We start from the raw sequence: 15,484 nt of genomic DNA on the forward strand, positions 1-15,484 counted from the left end.
TGTTACTATTTAATCCAGTAGTGAATTCAGGAGAAACTTCTTTACCCAGAGAGTGGTAGAATGGGGAACTCACTACCACAGGGAGTAGTTGAGGTGAACAGCACAGATGCATTTAAGGGGAAGCCATATGAGGGATAAGGGAATGGGAGGATGTGTTGATCAGGTTAATTGAAGTAGGGTGGGTGTGGGGCATAAACACTGGCATGGACCAGTTGGGCCGAATGGCCTTTTTCTGTGCTGTACATTCTATGTAACACCATGAACAGTCAATCGAAGAGAATCATCAGCACAACAGTCTTAAAGATTAAACAGCAGTACAAGATTTATAAAACATTCATCCATTCCATGTTCATGTCACCCCAGCTTTCTACAGGGCCCTGAGCTACAGAACAGTGTGAACTCGCTGGTGTCTCAGCAGATTCGAGGACAGAGTGAATCCCTTCCCACACACAGAGCAGGTGAATGACCTCTCCCCAGTGTGAACTCGCTGGTGTCCCTTCAGATTCCCGGAGCTTTTAAAGCTCTTCCCACAGTCAGAACATGTAAATGGTCTCTGATCGGAGTGAACTCGCTGGTGTCCCTTCAGATCTGCAGAGGTTTTAAAGCTCTTCCCACAGTCAGAACAGTTAAATGGTCTCTGATCGGAGTGAACTCGCTGGTGTCCCTTCAGATCCCCAGAGGTTTTAAAGCTCTTCCCACAGACAGAACAGTTAAATGGTCTCTCATCAGTGTGAACTTGCTGGTGTTTCACCAGGTGGGCTGACTGAGTGAATCCCTTCCCACACACGGAGCAGGTGAACGGTCTCTCATCAGTGTGAACTTGCTGGTGTTTCAACAGGTTGGATGACTGAGTGAATCCCTTCCCACACACTGAGCAGGTGAATGGCCTCTTCCCAGTGTGAACTCGCTGGTGTCCGTTCAGATTCCTGGAGCTTTTAAAGCTCTTCCCACAGACAGAACATGTAAATGGTCTCTGATCGGAGTGAACTCGCTGGTGTTGCTTCAGATCCCCAGAGGTTTTAAAGCTCTTCCCACAGTCCGAACATTTAAATGGTCTCTCATCAGTGTGAACTCGCTGGTGTAACTTCAGTTCCGCGGAGCTTTTAAAGCTCTTCCCACAGACAGGACATGTAAATGGTCTCTCATCAGTGTGAACTTGCTGGTGTGTCAGTAGGTTGGATGACTGAGTGAATCCCTTCCCACACACGGAGCAGGTTAATGGCTTCTTTCCTGCTCTCTCCAGCTGGTGTCCCTTCAGCTCCTGGGACCTTTTAAAGCTTTTCCCACAGTCGGAATGTTTCACTGGTTTCTCCCCAGTGTGAACTCGCTGGTGTGCCAGCAGATTCGAGGACCAAGTGAATGTCTTCCCACACACGGAGCAGGTGAACAGAATCTCTCCTGCTCTCTCCAGCTGGTGTCTCTTCAGATCCTGGGACCTTTTAAATCTCTTCCCACAGTCAGAACATTTAATCGGTCTCTCATCACTGTGAACAAGCTGGTGTCTCAGGAGGGTGGCAGAATGAGAGAATCGCTTCAAAAACACGGAGCAGGTCAAAGGTCTCACATCGGTGTGGACAAGCTGGTGTCTCAGCAGCACGGAGGGTGCAATTAATCCCTTCCCACACACGGAGTGGGTTAAAGGTCTCTCCCTCATGTGATCTTGCTGGTGTATCATCGGAGCCGATGACTGAGTGAATCCCTTCTGGAACACGGGGCCGGTGAACGGGCTCTCCTCAATGTGTAGCCACTGGTGTCGCTTCAGGTGCTTGTAGATCTTGAAGCTCTTCCCACACTCAGAACATTTCAAAGGTCTCTCATCAGTGTGAACTCTCTGGTTCACTGGTGTGCCAGCAGATTGGAGGACCGATTGCATCAGGTCCTGAGGAATCCTGTAACTCTGTCAGATCTTGAGTTGGTGTTCGGTCTGAGCTTCCTGTCCGTAAAGGCTCCACTTCTAAAACCCTGTGAAAGGAGTGTAGAAAGGGGTAAGAGGGAGAATGTGGTCTCAATTTTTTTTATATAATCATTCATAGAAACATAAAAGATAGGAGCAGGAGTCGGCCATTCTGCCCCTCGAGCCTGCTCCGCCATTCAATTGATCCCATTAGCCTTCACGGAATGTGGGCATCGCTGGCAACACCAGCATTTATTGCCCATCTCTAGTTGCCCTTGAGAAGGTGGTGGCGAGCCGCCGCCTTGAACCGCTGCAGTCCGTGTGGTGAAGGTGCTCCCACAGTGCGGTTACACTTCTTTGCAGTGGTTTGGTACAACTGAGGGGCTTGCTGGGCCACTTCAGAGGGCAGTGAAGAGACAACCACATTGCTGTGAGTCTGAAGTCACATCTAAGCCAGTCAGATTAGTGAACCAGATGGGTTTTTAACGACGGTTTCATGGTCACCATTACGAGCCTTTTAATTCCAGATTTATTTAATTAACTGAATTTAAGTTCTGCAGCTGCCGTGCTGGGATTACATAGAAACATAGAAGATAGGAGCTGGAGTAGGCCATTCGGCCCCTCGAGCCTGCTCCACCATTCAATGAGATCATGGCTGATCATCCAAATTCAGTACCCTGTCCCTGCTTTCTCCCCATATCCCTTGATCCCTTTAGCCTTAAAAAATATATCTAAGTCCTTGAATATATTTAATGAATTGTTAAATATATTCAAGAAGGAGTTAGATATAGTTCTCACTTGAACTCACTTCTCCAGATCACTAGTCCAGGCCTCTGAGATAACATAACCACTATGGTACGGTACCTGTACTCATGTCCCCCTTTTCCCAGCCCAGTGGCAGTGAAGCTGATTTTCAGGCCCCAGCTGCTGCACAGGTTGGTTGAAAGGATCAACAGTAATGGCAGCTGCAATCCCCACAAGCCCCCGCGCTCCAGAAAGCGCTCCGGCCGCCGCACTGAGTTGTGGCTGACCCCACGCATGCGCCCCATGGCCCCGCCCTCTCCTGCTCCACAGGCGCCCGGCCCGCACCGCGCATACTCAGCACACACCCTGGGCCCCTGTCAATCATCCTCCCCATGCCTGCGTGCTGGGCCCCTGAGCTCCAGGCTGCCGCGCGGGGCTTTCTTTGTAAAGTCGGTGTTGGTGAAGAGCCGCAATCAGTGAGGGAAAGTGAGTTTTCCCCCAGATCCGATTGAGATCAGAGGAGGGGAGAGAATAAAGGGGAATCCAAACCTGAGAGTCCGCGGATCCGGGCCCCGAGCGGAGCTTCTTCAATTTGGCGGAGGGCACTCGTAAGACAAAGGTCCTCTACCAACCTGCCCCCGCCGCGCAGTGCTGCCCCCCGATTATCAAAATCCACAACAAGGCCTTGGACAACGTGGACCACTTTCCATACCTCGGGAGCCTACTGTCAACAAGGGCAGACATAGACGACAAAGTCCAACACCGCCTTCAGTGTGCCAGTGCAGCCTTCGGTCGCCTGAGGAAGAGAGTGTTTGAAGACCAGGACCTCAAACCCGGCACCAAGCTCATGGTCTACAGAGCAGTAGTGATACCCGCCCTCCTGTATGCCTCAGAGACATGGAACATGTACAGCAGGCACCTCAAAGCAAAAAATAAACCCTTTTCAATTTAATTTAAAGTAAGACAATACTTTAGAAAATATGATTAAATATAAAATAAATATTCACAACCTCCGCCTTTTTACTTCAGACACACCCCTCCTCCAGCATTCATCTGTGTGAAAGGCTCAGAGGGTGCAGAATTCTTAAAGTGCATCCAGGAGAGCTTTTTGAGCCAGCATGTAGAAAGTCCTACAAGAGAGGGGGCGGTACTGGACCTAATCCTGGGGAATGTAGCTGGGCAAGTGGTAGAAGTGTCAGTAGGAGAGCATTTTGGTGACAGTGACCATAATTCGGTGAGATTTAAGGTAGTCATGGAAAAGGACAAAGATGGACCAGAAATAAAGGTTCTAAATGGGGGAAGGCCGATTTTAATATGATAAGGCAGGATCTGGCCAAAGTGGACTGGGATCAGCTACTTGTAGGAAAATCCACATCGGAGCAATGGGAATCTTTCAGAAAGAAAATAGAGAGAGTACAATGGCAAAATGTTCCCGTAAAGGTCAAGGGTGGGACCAACAAGCCCAGGGAACCCTGGATGTCAAGGGACATACAAGAATGGATTAGGAAAAAAAGGGAGGCTTTTGGCAGATACAAAGGACTAAAAACAGTGGAAGCCCTAGAGGAGTATAGAAAGTGCAGGGGGGTACTTAAAAAAGCAATTAGGAGAGCGAAGAGGGGGCATGAAAAATCACTGGCGGGCAAAATAAAGTATAAGTATATTAAGGGCAAGAGGATAACCAGGGAAAGAGTCGGGCCCATTAGGGACCAAAGTGGCAATCTGTGTGTAGAGCCAGAAGATGTGGGTGAGGTTTTAAATGAATATTTTGCATCTGTGTTCACTATGGAGAAGGATGATGTAGGCATAGAAATCAGGCAGGGGGATTGTGATATACTTAAACAAATTAGTATTGCGAGGGAGGAGGTACTAGTGGTTTTAGTGGCCTTAAAAGTGGATAAATCCCCAGGCCCAGACAAGATGTATCCCAGGCTGCTGTGTGAGGCAAGGGAGGAGATTGCAGAGGCTCTGACACAAATTTTCAGAACCTCTCTGGCCACAGGGGAGGTGCCGGAGGACTGGAGGAGAGCTAGCGTAGTACCATTATTCAACAAGGGTAGTAGGGATAAACCAGGAAATTACAGGCCAGTGAGCCTAACATCAGTGGTAGGGAAATTATTGGAAAAATTTCTGAGGGACAGAATTAGTCTCCACTTGGAGAGGCAAGGATTAATCAAGGATAGTCAGCATGGCTTTGTCAGGGGGAGATCATGTCTAACCAATTTGATTGAATTTTTCAAGGGGGTGACTAGGTGTGTGGATGAGGGTAGTGCAGTTGATGTGGTCTACATGGACTTCAGTAAGGCTTTTGACAAAGTCCCACATGGGAGATTGGTCAAGAAGGTAAGAACCCATGGGATCCAGGGCAATTTGGTACATTGGATCCAAAATTGGCTTAGTGGCAGGAGGCAGAGGGTGATGGTCAAAGGTTGTTTTTGTGACTGGAAGCCTGTGTCCAGTGGTGTACCGTAGTGATCAGTGCTGGGTCCTTTGCTGTTTGTAGTGTACATTAATGATTTAGATATGAATGTAGGAGGTATGATCAGTAAGTTCGCAGATGACATGAAAACTGGTGGAGTGAAGCCTCAGGCTACAGGACGATATAGACGGATTGGTCAGATGGGCAGAAAATTGGCAAATGGAATTTAACCCTGAAAAGTGTGAGGTGATGCATTTTGGGAAGACTAACAAGGCAAGGGAATACACAATGAATGGTAGGACCCCAGGAAGGACAGAGGATCAGAGGGACCTTGGTGTGCATGTACATAGATCCCTGAAGGCAGCAGGACAGGTAGATAAGGTGGTTAAAAAGACATATGGGATACTTGGTTTCAATAGCCGAGGCATAGAATATAAGAGCAGGGAGGTTATGATAGGGCTGTACAAAATGCTAGTTAGGCCACAGCTGGAATACTGTGTGCAGTTCTGGTAGCCACAATATAGGAAGGATGTGATTGCATTGGAGAGGGTGCAGAGGAGATTCACCAGGATGTTACCTGGGCTGGAGTACTTCAGCTATGAAGAGAGACTGGACAGGCTGGGGTTGTTTTCCTTGGAGCAGAGAAGGCTGAGGGGGGACCTGATTCAGGTGTACAAAATTATGAGGGGCATAGATAGGGTAGATAGAAAGGAACTTTTCCCCTTAGTAGAGGGGTCAATAACCAGGGGGCATAGATTCAAGGTAAGGGGCAGGAGGCTTAGAGGGGATTTGAGGAAAATCTTTTTCACCCAGAGGGTGGTTGGAATCTGGAACTCACTGCCTGAAAGGGTGGTAGAGGCAGGAACCCTCTCAACATTCAAGAAGCATTTAGATGAGCATTTGAAATGCCATAGCATACAAGGCTACGGACCAAGTGCTGGAAAATGGGATTAGAATAGACAGGGCTTGATGGCCGGCGCGGACACGATGGGCCGAAGGGCCTCTTTCTGTGCTGTATAACTCTATGACTCTAACTCTGAGCCGAAGTTCCTCGAGCCGCAGACACTTCTGGTCGCCACACTTTAGGAAGGATGTGAAGGCCCTTGAGAGGGTGCAGAGGAGATTTACCAGAATGGTTCCGGGGATGGGGGATCTTAGCTCCAAGGACAGGTTGGAGAAGCTGGATTTGTTTTCATTAGGGCAAAGGAGGTTGAGGGGTGATTTGACAGAGGTGTACAAGATTATGACGGGTTTGGATAGGCTTGGCGGGGAAAGGCTGTTCCCACTAGTTGATGGTACAAGGACCGGGGGACACAGATTTAAGGTTTTGGGCAAGAGATACAGGGGGGATGTGAGGGAAAACTTTTTTACGCAGCCACTGGTGAGGACCTGGAACTCGCTGCCGACGGAAGTGGTGGAAGTGGAGACACTCAATGTTTTCAAGGGGAGACTGGATAGGCACTTGGGGGAAATAAACTTGCAGGGCTACGGGGATAGAGCGGGGGAATGGGACTGACTGGATTGCTCTACAGAGAGCCGGCTCAGACTCGATGGGCCGAATGGCCTCCTTCTGTGCCTCTATGACTCTATGTGGTTGCTGTGGATCACACTGGGGTCCACCAGCTCCCACATGCTACAGCTGCAACACATCACCTGCCCGGCCATCTCTATTGTATTTTATTTAACTAATTAGGTTTTCAAGTTTTGAAATACCCAATTGTCTATTAATAGTTTTTAATCTAGGTAATAACCTTGTTTAATTTATTACATTTAGCTATATGCTTTAGGTCTTTACTGTAACTTAGCCCACAGTCCTAATTAAACCCTAGTTGTTTATATTTTTTCACATATCAAGCAGCCCCTCTTACCCCCACCTCATCGAATTCCCTCACTCACCCAATTCCCGAGTTAAGCACTCTGTAGAAGCCGTACTCCGTAGAACTGGACTCCGTGCTACTTACCTCCCAAACATTTCTCCTTCCACACTCAAAAGGCCGATGAATTTCAGGTCCTGATGAATGGAGTGACTCTCTGAGATCTTGATGTGAAGTTTGGTTTGAGTTTCCCCGTCTGTCAATCCTGCCCTTCTCACAGCCGGTGAAAGGAGTTTCCAAAAGCCATCACCGAGAGTCCAGGACAGAAATTGACAACATTCTCCCCCAGCAACAATTCTCCTGTCCTCACCCAATCACGTTCCCTTAGCAACAAGGTATTGAAACTTCTTTTATACATTCTCGCAAAATATTACACACAGGTGTCTTCAACCAATCTCGCTCCCCCAGCAACAACTCCCCGGTCCTCACAGGATACTAGTTTGGCAACATAAAATGATATGGAACCTTCCAGAACTTTGGGCACTTTTTAACGGTTAATTACAAAATGGGCAGTTTTGCAGCTACCAATTACTGTAACTCATCAATACTCACAATTCTGATTCATCGACTTTGCATCATAGAATAGTAGAATTACATTAATACATCCAAAGGGCTTCCAGCAAATAGTTTGCAGAAGGCTGCACCACTGAATAAATGTGAAATATTTAGTGTTTCCCACATTCAATAACTGTTATTTTTATTTTGCCTCATTTGAACACATTAATCTGACTGGCTGAAGGGCACTGATGTAATTTGATTGGAGGCCTTCTATCAATTATCTTGCCTACCCTCAATCTGGCAAGAAACTACTTAAAAATGTCGACTATTCCTCAATTCAATTAATGTCAAGCACAATGGTTTTAATGGGAGCAGACACAAACAGTTAATTCCTGCCCCTTGCCCACCACAACAGCACTTAGACACACTATGGGGAATCCTCATGGGACAAAGATGGAAGCTTTGTGAATTTAACACAAAATGAGGGCAGCTAATGTTGTAAAGCCGAAGGGGGAATTACAGGTTGTGTCCCGAGCTGAGCCGCCCCGTCTTAAGCTGAGTTTGTTTTGTCTTGTTTCTTATTTACAAGTTCACTTCTTACAAAACATTCTTTAATTCTTTATGTTGCTGCTTTAAGCTATATAATTTTCACCCTAACAGATATGTACTTGAAGTGCCGTAACCTACAAGGCTACGGACCAAGTGCTGGAAAGTGGGATTAGGGAGGATAGCTTTTTGTTGGCCGGCACGGACAAGATGGGCCGAATGGCCTCCTTCTGTGCTGTAAATTTCTATCATTCTATGATTCATTGATCATCCCATTCCCAAGCTGACTCTGTGTTAACACCTCAGACGAGCCGTCCCACGTAGGGTGACTCCCTCAACCTGTTCTCCCGGTTACAGAACCAGTTTGTCTCTCTCAGGAATGCCCAAGGCTCTGTTGTCTGGGCACCAACTCACTCGTGACCTCACATGTTGCAACAAGTCTGCTGCCTGAGCAGTTTGCAGTGTTATTAGGTCTGTGGGTCTCTTAGCAACCACCTCCCTTATCTAGGCAAAGGGCTCATCTCCTGACTTTGGGTGTTATCATTCCAAACTTCAGCATTCTCTGTCTTTTAGCTTCAATCTGTCTGTGTCCACCCAGTGACAACACTGAGCTCCTCCCTCCAACCACTGACACTCGCCCTCTTGCTGAGAAAGAAAGACTTGCATTTATATAGCACCTTTCACAACCTCAGGATGTCCCAGAGCGCTTTACAGCCAATGAAGTACTTCTGAAGTGTAGTCACTGTTGTAATGTAGGAAACGCGGCAGCCAATTGGTGCACAGCAAGCTCCCACAAACAGCAATGTGACAATGACCAGATAATCTATTTCAGTGATGTTGATTGAGGGATAAATATTGGCCCCAGGACACCGGGGAGAACTCTCCTGCTCTTCTTCAATGTAGTGCCACGGGATCTTTTACATCCACCTGAAAGAGCAGACGGGGGCCTCGATTTAACATCTCATCCGAAAGACGGCACCTCTGACAGCGCAGCACTCTCTCAGTACTGGAGTGTCAGCCTAGATTTTTATGCTCAAGTCTCTGGACTGGGACTTGAACCCACGACCTTCTGACTCAGAGGTGAGAGTGCTGCCCACTGAGCTAAAGTGCCTGGAGCTAAGCCAGCTGGGATACTTGACATAGGATTACATCGGATATACGGCACAGAAACAGGCCATTCGGCCCAACCAGTCCATGCCGGTGTTTATGCTCCACTCGAGCCGCCTCCCGTCTTTCCTCATCTAAATCTATCAGCATAACCCTCTATTCCCTTCTCCCTCATATGCTTGTCTAGCCTCCCCTTAAATGCATCGATACTATTCGCTTCAACCACTCCCTGTGGCAGCGAGTTCCACATTCTCACCACTCTCTGGGTAAAGAAGTTTCTTCTGAATTCCCTATTGGATTTCTTGGTGACTATCTTATATTGAGGCCTCTAGTTATGCTCTTCCCCACAAGTGGAAACATTCTCTCTGTATCCACTCTATCAACATTTTCCATAATTTTAAAGACCTCTATTAGGTCACCCCTCAGCCTTCTGTTTTCAAGAGAAAAGAGACCCAGCCTGTTCATCCTTTCCTGATATGTATACCCTCGCATTTCTGGTATCATCCTTGTAAATCTTCTCTGCACCCTCTCCAGTGCCTCTATATCCTTTTTATAATATGGCGACCAGAACTGTACGCAGTACTCCAAGTGTGGTCTAACCAAGGTTCGATACAGGTTTAGCATAACTTCACTACTTTTCAATTCTATCCCTCTAGAAATAAACCCTAGTGCTTGGTTTGCTTTTTTTATGGCCTTGCTAACCTGTGTCGCAACTTTTAGTGATTTGTGTATTTGTACTCCGAGATCCCTTTGTTCCTCTACCCCACCTAGACTCGCACCCTCCCAGTGATAAGTGACCTCCCCATTCTTCCGACCAAAATGTAATACCTCACATTTATCTGTTCAGCCTTGGTCACTCTGCAAAAACTCTGAAATGTTTCATAATGAAATCAGGGAGTCAAAAAGCTCAGGTGAGGCAGTTTAAAAAGACAGTCCCTGACCAGAGATTGCTGGATGCTGACACTCGGAGCTCACGAGGATAGAATGTCCCATTCCCCAGGCACGGACATCCAGCACCTCGATCACAGCAACAATTCACAAAATAACGGCAATATAACTTGGAACAGAGACGGTTAAGTGGAGCTATGGTCGAGGTGCTCAAAATTATGAGGGGTTTTGATCGAGCAAACAGGGAGAAGCTGTTGTCACTGGCAGGAGGGTCGGTAACGAGAGGACACAGATTTCAGATCATTGGCAAAAGTATCTAGAGAGGAAATGAGGAGACTTTTTTTACACAGCGAATTGTGATGATCTGGAATGCACTGCCTGAATGGGAGGTGGAAGCAGATTCAATAGTAACTTTCAAAAGGGAATTGGATATATACTAAAAGCAGAAATTTGCAGAGGTGTGGGGAAATAGCAGGGCAGTGGGACTAATTGCATCGCTCTTTCAGAGAGCTGGCACCAGCATGATGGGCCGAAAGGCATCCTACTGTGCTCTATGATTCTATAACATCAGCTTCTCTCTGCTCACTGGTACTGAGAGAACAGGGAATAATCTTTAAATCCAGCCCAGTTATTGGGGGCTCTTAACATTAACAAGCCCCAGTTGCCTGAATTAACATGGTTCAGTCCTGGATGTGATTAAAGGCATCGGAAACAGTGGAATCGACCCACCGCAGTCACAATGTGGACACGCTGGTGTGTCAGCGGGTGGGATACACCAGGGAATCCCTTTCCACACACTGAGGTTGACAAATGAGCGGGAGTCCCAGGGTTTCGGACACCAGATAATCAAGCTCACAAGAACACAAATTGTCTCTCCAGGCTTTATTAAGAGCGCTGCATAACACAGATCAGGTGATAATGCCCTCAATCTGGAGAATAGAAGTACAGTGGATTCACGCGCGATCTTAAGAACATAAGAAATAGGAGCAGGAGTAGGCCAATCGGCCCCTCGAGCCTGCTCCGCCATTCAATAAGATCATGGCTGATCTGATCCTAACCGCCAATCTACTATCACAGAACCATCTCCTGAATCTAACAGAATTAGGAGCAGGATCAGGCTACATGGCCCCTGGGCCCGCTCCGCTACCCACAGGGCCATGACCGATCCGAACCTAGACTCATGTCCAAATTCCTGCCCGCTCCCCATAACCCTTAATTCCCTTTACTTCTAGGAAACTGTCTATTTCTGTTTTAAATTTATGTAATGATGTAGCTTCTACAGCTTTTTGGGGCAGCATATTCCATGGACCTACCACCCTCTGAGTGAAGTAGTTCCTCCTCATCTCAGTTTTGAAAGAGCAGCCCCTTATTCTAAGACTATGCCCCCTAGTTCTAGTTTCACCCATCATCGGGAACATCCTCCCCGCATCCACCCGATCCAACCCCTTCACAATCTTATATGTTTCAATAAGATCGCCTCTCATCCTTCTGAACTCCAATGAGTAGAGTCCCAATCGACTCAACCTCTCCTCATATGTCCATCCCCTCATCCCCGGGATTAACCGAGTGAACCTTCTTTGTACTGACTTGCGAGCAAGTATGTCTTTTCTTAAGTATGGACACCAAAACTGTATGCAGTATTCCAGGTGCGGTCTCACCAATACCTTGTACAACTGAAGCAATACCTCCCTATTTTTATATTCTATCCCCCTAGCAATGAAAGCCAACATTCCATTGGCCTTCTTAATCACTTGCTGCACCTGCATACTAACCTTTTGAGTTTCGTGCACCAGGACCCCCAGATCCCTTTGTACTTCAGTACTTTCCAGTTTCTTGCCATTAAGATAATAACTTGCTCTACGATTTTTCCTGCCAAAGTGCATAACCTCACACTTTCCAGTATTGTATTCCATCTGCCAAATCTCTGCCCACTTACTTAGCCTGTCTATGTCCCCTTGCAGGTTTTTTATGTCCTCCTCACTCACTACTTTCCCTCCCATCTTAGTATCATCTGCAAACTTTGATATGTTACACTCAGTCCCCTCCTCCAATTCGTTAATATAGATTGTAAAGAGTTGGGGACCCAGCACTGAACCCTGTGGAACACCACTAGTTACTGATTGCCAGTCCGAGAATGAACCATTTATCCCAACTCTCTGCCTTCTGTTAGATAGCCAATCCTCTATCCATGCCAGAATATTACCCCCAATCCCGTGATTTTTTATCTTAAGCAATAATCTTTTGTGTGGCACCTTGTCAAATGCCTTTTGGAAGTCTAAATACACTACGTCCACTGGTTCCCCTTTATCCACCCTATATGTTACTTCCTCAAAGAACTCCAGCAAATTTGTCAAACATGACTTCCACTTCATAAAACCATGCTGACTTTGTCCTATTAAATTATGATTATCCAAATGTCCTGTTACTGTCTCCTTAATAATGGACTCCAATATTTTACCTACCACAGATGTTAGGCTATAGTTTCCAGTCTTCCGTCTACTGCCCTTTTTAAATAAGGGCGTTACATTAGCAGTTTTCCAGTCTGCCGGGACCTTTGCGGAGTCCAGGGAGTTTTGGAAAATTATTACCAATGCATCCACAATCCCTACCGCCACTTCCCTCAAGACCCTAGGATGTAAGCCATCAGGTCCAGGTGATTTATCCGCCTTGAGTCCCATTATTTTACCGAGTACCACTTCCTTAGTGATTTTGATCGTGTTTAGCTCCTCCCCCCCATAGCCCCCTGTTTGTCCAGTGTTGGGATATTCTTAGTGTCTTCTACTGTAAAGACTGATACAAAATATTCATTCAGTGTTTTTGCCATCTCCATATTTCCCACCATTAATTCCCCGGTCTCATCCTCTAAGGGGCCAACATTTACTTTAGCCACCCTTTTTCTTTTTATATAACTATAAAAACTCTTACTATCTGTTTTTATATTTTTTGCTAATTTACTTTCATAATCTATCTTCCCTTTCTTAATCAATGTTTGTTATTTTTTGCTGTCTTTTAAAGTTTTCTCAATCCTCGATCCTCCCACTAGATTTGGCTACCTTATATGCCCTTGTTTTTAGTCGAATGCTATCCTTAATTTCCTTACTTATCCATGGATGGCTGTCTTTTCTTTTACACCCTTTTCTTCTCAGTGGAATATATATTTTTTGGAAGTTGTAAAATAACTCCTTAAATGTACACCACTGATCATGTATCGTCTTACCCTTTAATCTATTTTCCCAATCCACTCTACTCAATTCCGCTCTCATACCTTCATAGTCTCCTTTATTCAAGCTTAGCACGCTTATTTGAGATCCAACCTTCTCACCCTCTAATTGAATATGGAATTCAACCATGTTATGGTCACTCATTCCAAGGGGATCCTTTACTAGGACATTTTCTAGGTCCTTTACTAGGACCTTCTCGAGTCTGTTCCAACTGACAATGGCTTAAGTGGCCTGTTCTTATACACAAGCTTGGTTACCGCTCAGGAAATGAGATTGTTTGGACCCGTCTGTTGACCGCCTCCTGAACTCCTGCTAATTCAGGGAATTTAGTCCATCTGTGACCAGACTATAACCACAAGACCGTCTGGTTATCACACCTATACGGTCCGTGAGGTTATTATTAGATTCAAACCCAGACGTTGTGCCTTCACTTGTCTGGCACTTCATCCCATAACACGGGTACAGGGGCTCAGTAATGTTTCATCCATCAGAAAAAGACAAAGTACAACAACATACTGGTCAGCTTAACAGAATCTCATCATATTTAAGGGGCCATCAATATAAAATAGTCTCTGACAGATCAAGTAGGGAATTCAGGAGAAATGTCTTTACCTAGAGAGTGGTGAGAATGGGGAACTCGCTACCACAGGGAGTAGTTGAGGTGAACAGCACAGATGGATTTATGGGGAAGCCCCACAAGGGAGAAAGGAATGGGAGGATGTGTTGATCGGGTTAATTGAAGTAGGGTGGGTGTGGGGCATAAACACTGGCATGGACCAGTTGGGCCGAATGGCCTGTTTCTGTGCTGTACATTCTATGTAACACCACGAACAGTCAAACAAAGGGAATCATCAGCACAACAGTCTTAAAGATTAAACAGCAGTCCAAGAATTTCTAAAACATTCATCCGTTCCATGTTCATGTCGCCCCAGCTACAGAACAGTGTGAACTCGTTGGTGTCTCAGCAGGTGGGATGACTGAGTGAATCCCTTCCCACACACAGAGCAGGTGAAAGGCCTTTCATTAGTGTGAACTCGCTGGTGTGTCAGCAGGTGGGACGAATGAGTGAATCCCTTCCCACACACAGAGCAGGTGAAAGGCCTCTCCCCAGTGTGAACTCGCTGGTGTGTCAGCAGGTGGGATGACTGAGTGAATCCCTTCCCACACACAGAGCAGGTGAAAGGCCTCTCCCCAGTGTGAACTCGCTGGTGTGTCAGCAGGTGGGATAACTGAGTGAATCCCTTCCCACACACAGAGCAGGTGAACGACCTCTCCCCAGTGTGAACTCGCTGGTGTGTCAGCAGGTGGGATGACTGAGTGAATCCCTTCCCACATACAGAGCAGGTGAAAGGCCTTTCATTAGTGTGACCTCGCTGGTGTCTCAGCAGGTGGGATGACTGAGTGAATCCCTTCCCACACACAGAGCAGGTGAACGGTCTCTCCCCAGTGTGAACTCGCTGGTGTGGCAGCAGGTGGGATGACTGAGTGAATCCCTTCCCACACACAGAGCAGGTGAAAGGCCGCTCCCCGGTGTGAACTTGTTGGTGTTCTAGCAGTGTTGAGGACCGAGTGAATCCCTGCCCACACACGGAGCAGGTGAACAGTCGCTCCCCAGTGTGAACTCGCTGGTGTGCCGTCAAATGTCCAGAGCGTTTAAAGCTCTTCCCACAGTCAGAACATTTAAATAGTCTCTCATCAGTGTGAGCTCGCTGGTGTTCTTTCAGATCCCCAGAGCTTTTAAAGCTCTTCCCACAGTCAGAACACTTAAATGGTCTCTCATCAGTGTGAACTTGCTGGTGTCTCAGCAGATTGAATGACCGAGTGAATCCCATCCCACACACGCAGCAGGTGAATGGCCTCTTTCCTGCTCTCTCCAGCTGGTGTCCCTTCAGCTTCTGGGAGATTTTAAAGCTTTTCCCACAGTCAGAATGTTTCTCCAGCCTCTCCCCAGTGTGAACTCGCTGGTGTGCCAGCAGATTCGAGGACCGAGTGAATTCCTTCCCACACACTGAGCAGGTGAACATAATCTCTCCTGCTCTCTCCAGCTGGTGCCTGTTCAGGTCCTGGGACCTTTTAAATCTCTTCCCACACTCAGAACATTTAAAAGGTCTCTCATTAGTGTGAACAAGCTGGTGTGCCAGCAGATTGGAGGAGCGACTGAATCAGGTCCTGATGAATCGAGCGACTCTGTCTGTTCTTGACGTGATGTTTGGTCTGAGCTTCCTGTCTGTAAATGCTCCACTTCTAAAACCCTGTAAAAGAAGTGTAGAAAGGGGTAAGAGGGAGAATGTTGCCT

At 46.8% G+C, this 15,484-nt stretch overlaps 1 protein-coding gene across 1 annotated transcript in view; it reads right to left on the reverse strand.

The window, feature by feature from the left end:
- Window positions 1-275: 275 nt before the first annotated feature.
- The window catches only part of LOC147084002 (uncharacterized), a 48,077-nt gene continuing 32,868 nt past the window's right edge, over window positions 276-15,484 (reverse strand). The window contains exons 2-3 of the mRNA XM_085979969.1: window positions 14,130-15,149; window positions 276-1,237 (exon numbers count right to left, since the gene is read on the reverse strand). Coding sequence (XP_085836095.1) covers window positions 383-1,237; window positions 14,130-15,149 — 1,875 coding nt within the window. The 3' untranslated portion in view covers window positions 276-382. The remainder of the gene's footprint in view (window positions 1,238-14,129; window positions 15,150-15,484) is intronic.

Source organism: Somniosus microcephalus, unplaced genomic scaffold, assembly GCF_052327205.1.
Source record: "Somniosus microcephalus isolate GS21.2 unplaced genomic scaffold, FLI_Smic_1.0 scaffold7, whole genome shotgun sequence".
Classification (NCBI taxonomy): Eukaryota; Metazoa; Chordata; class Chondrichthyes; order Squaliformes; family Somniosidae; genus Somniosus; species Somniosus microcephalus.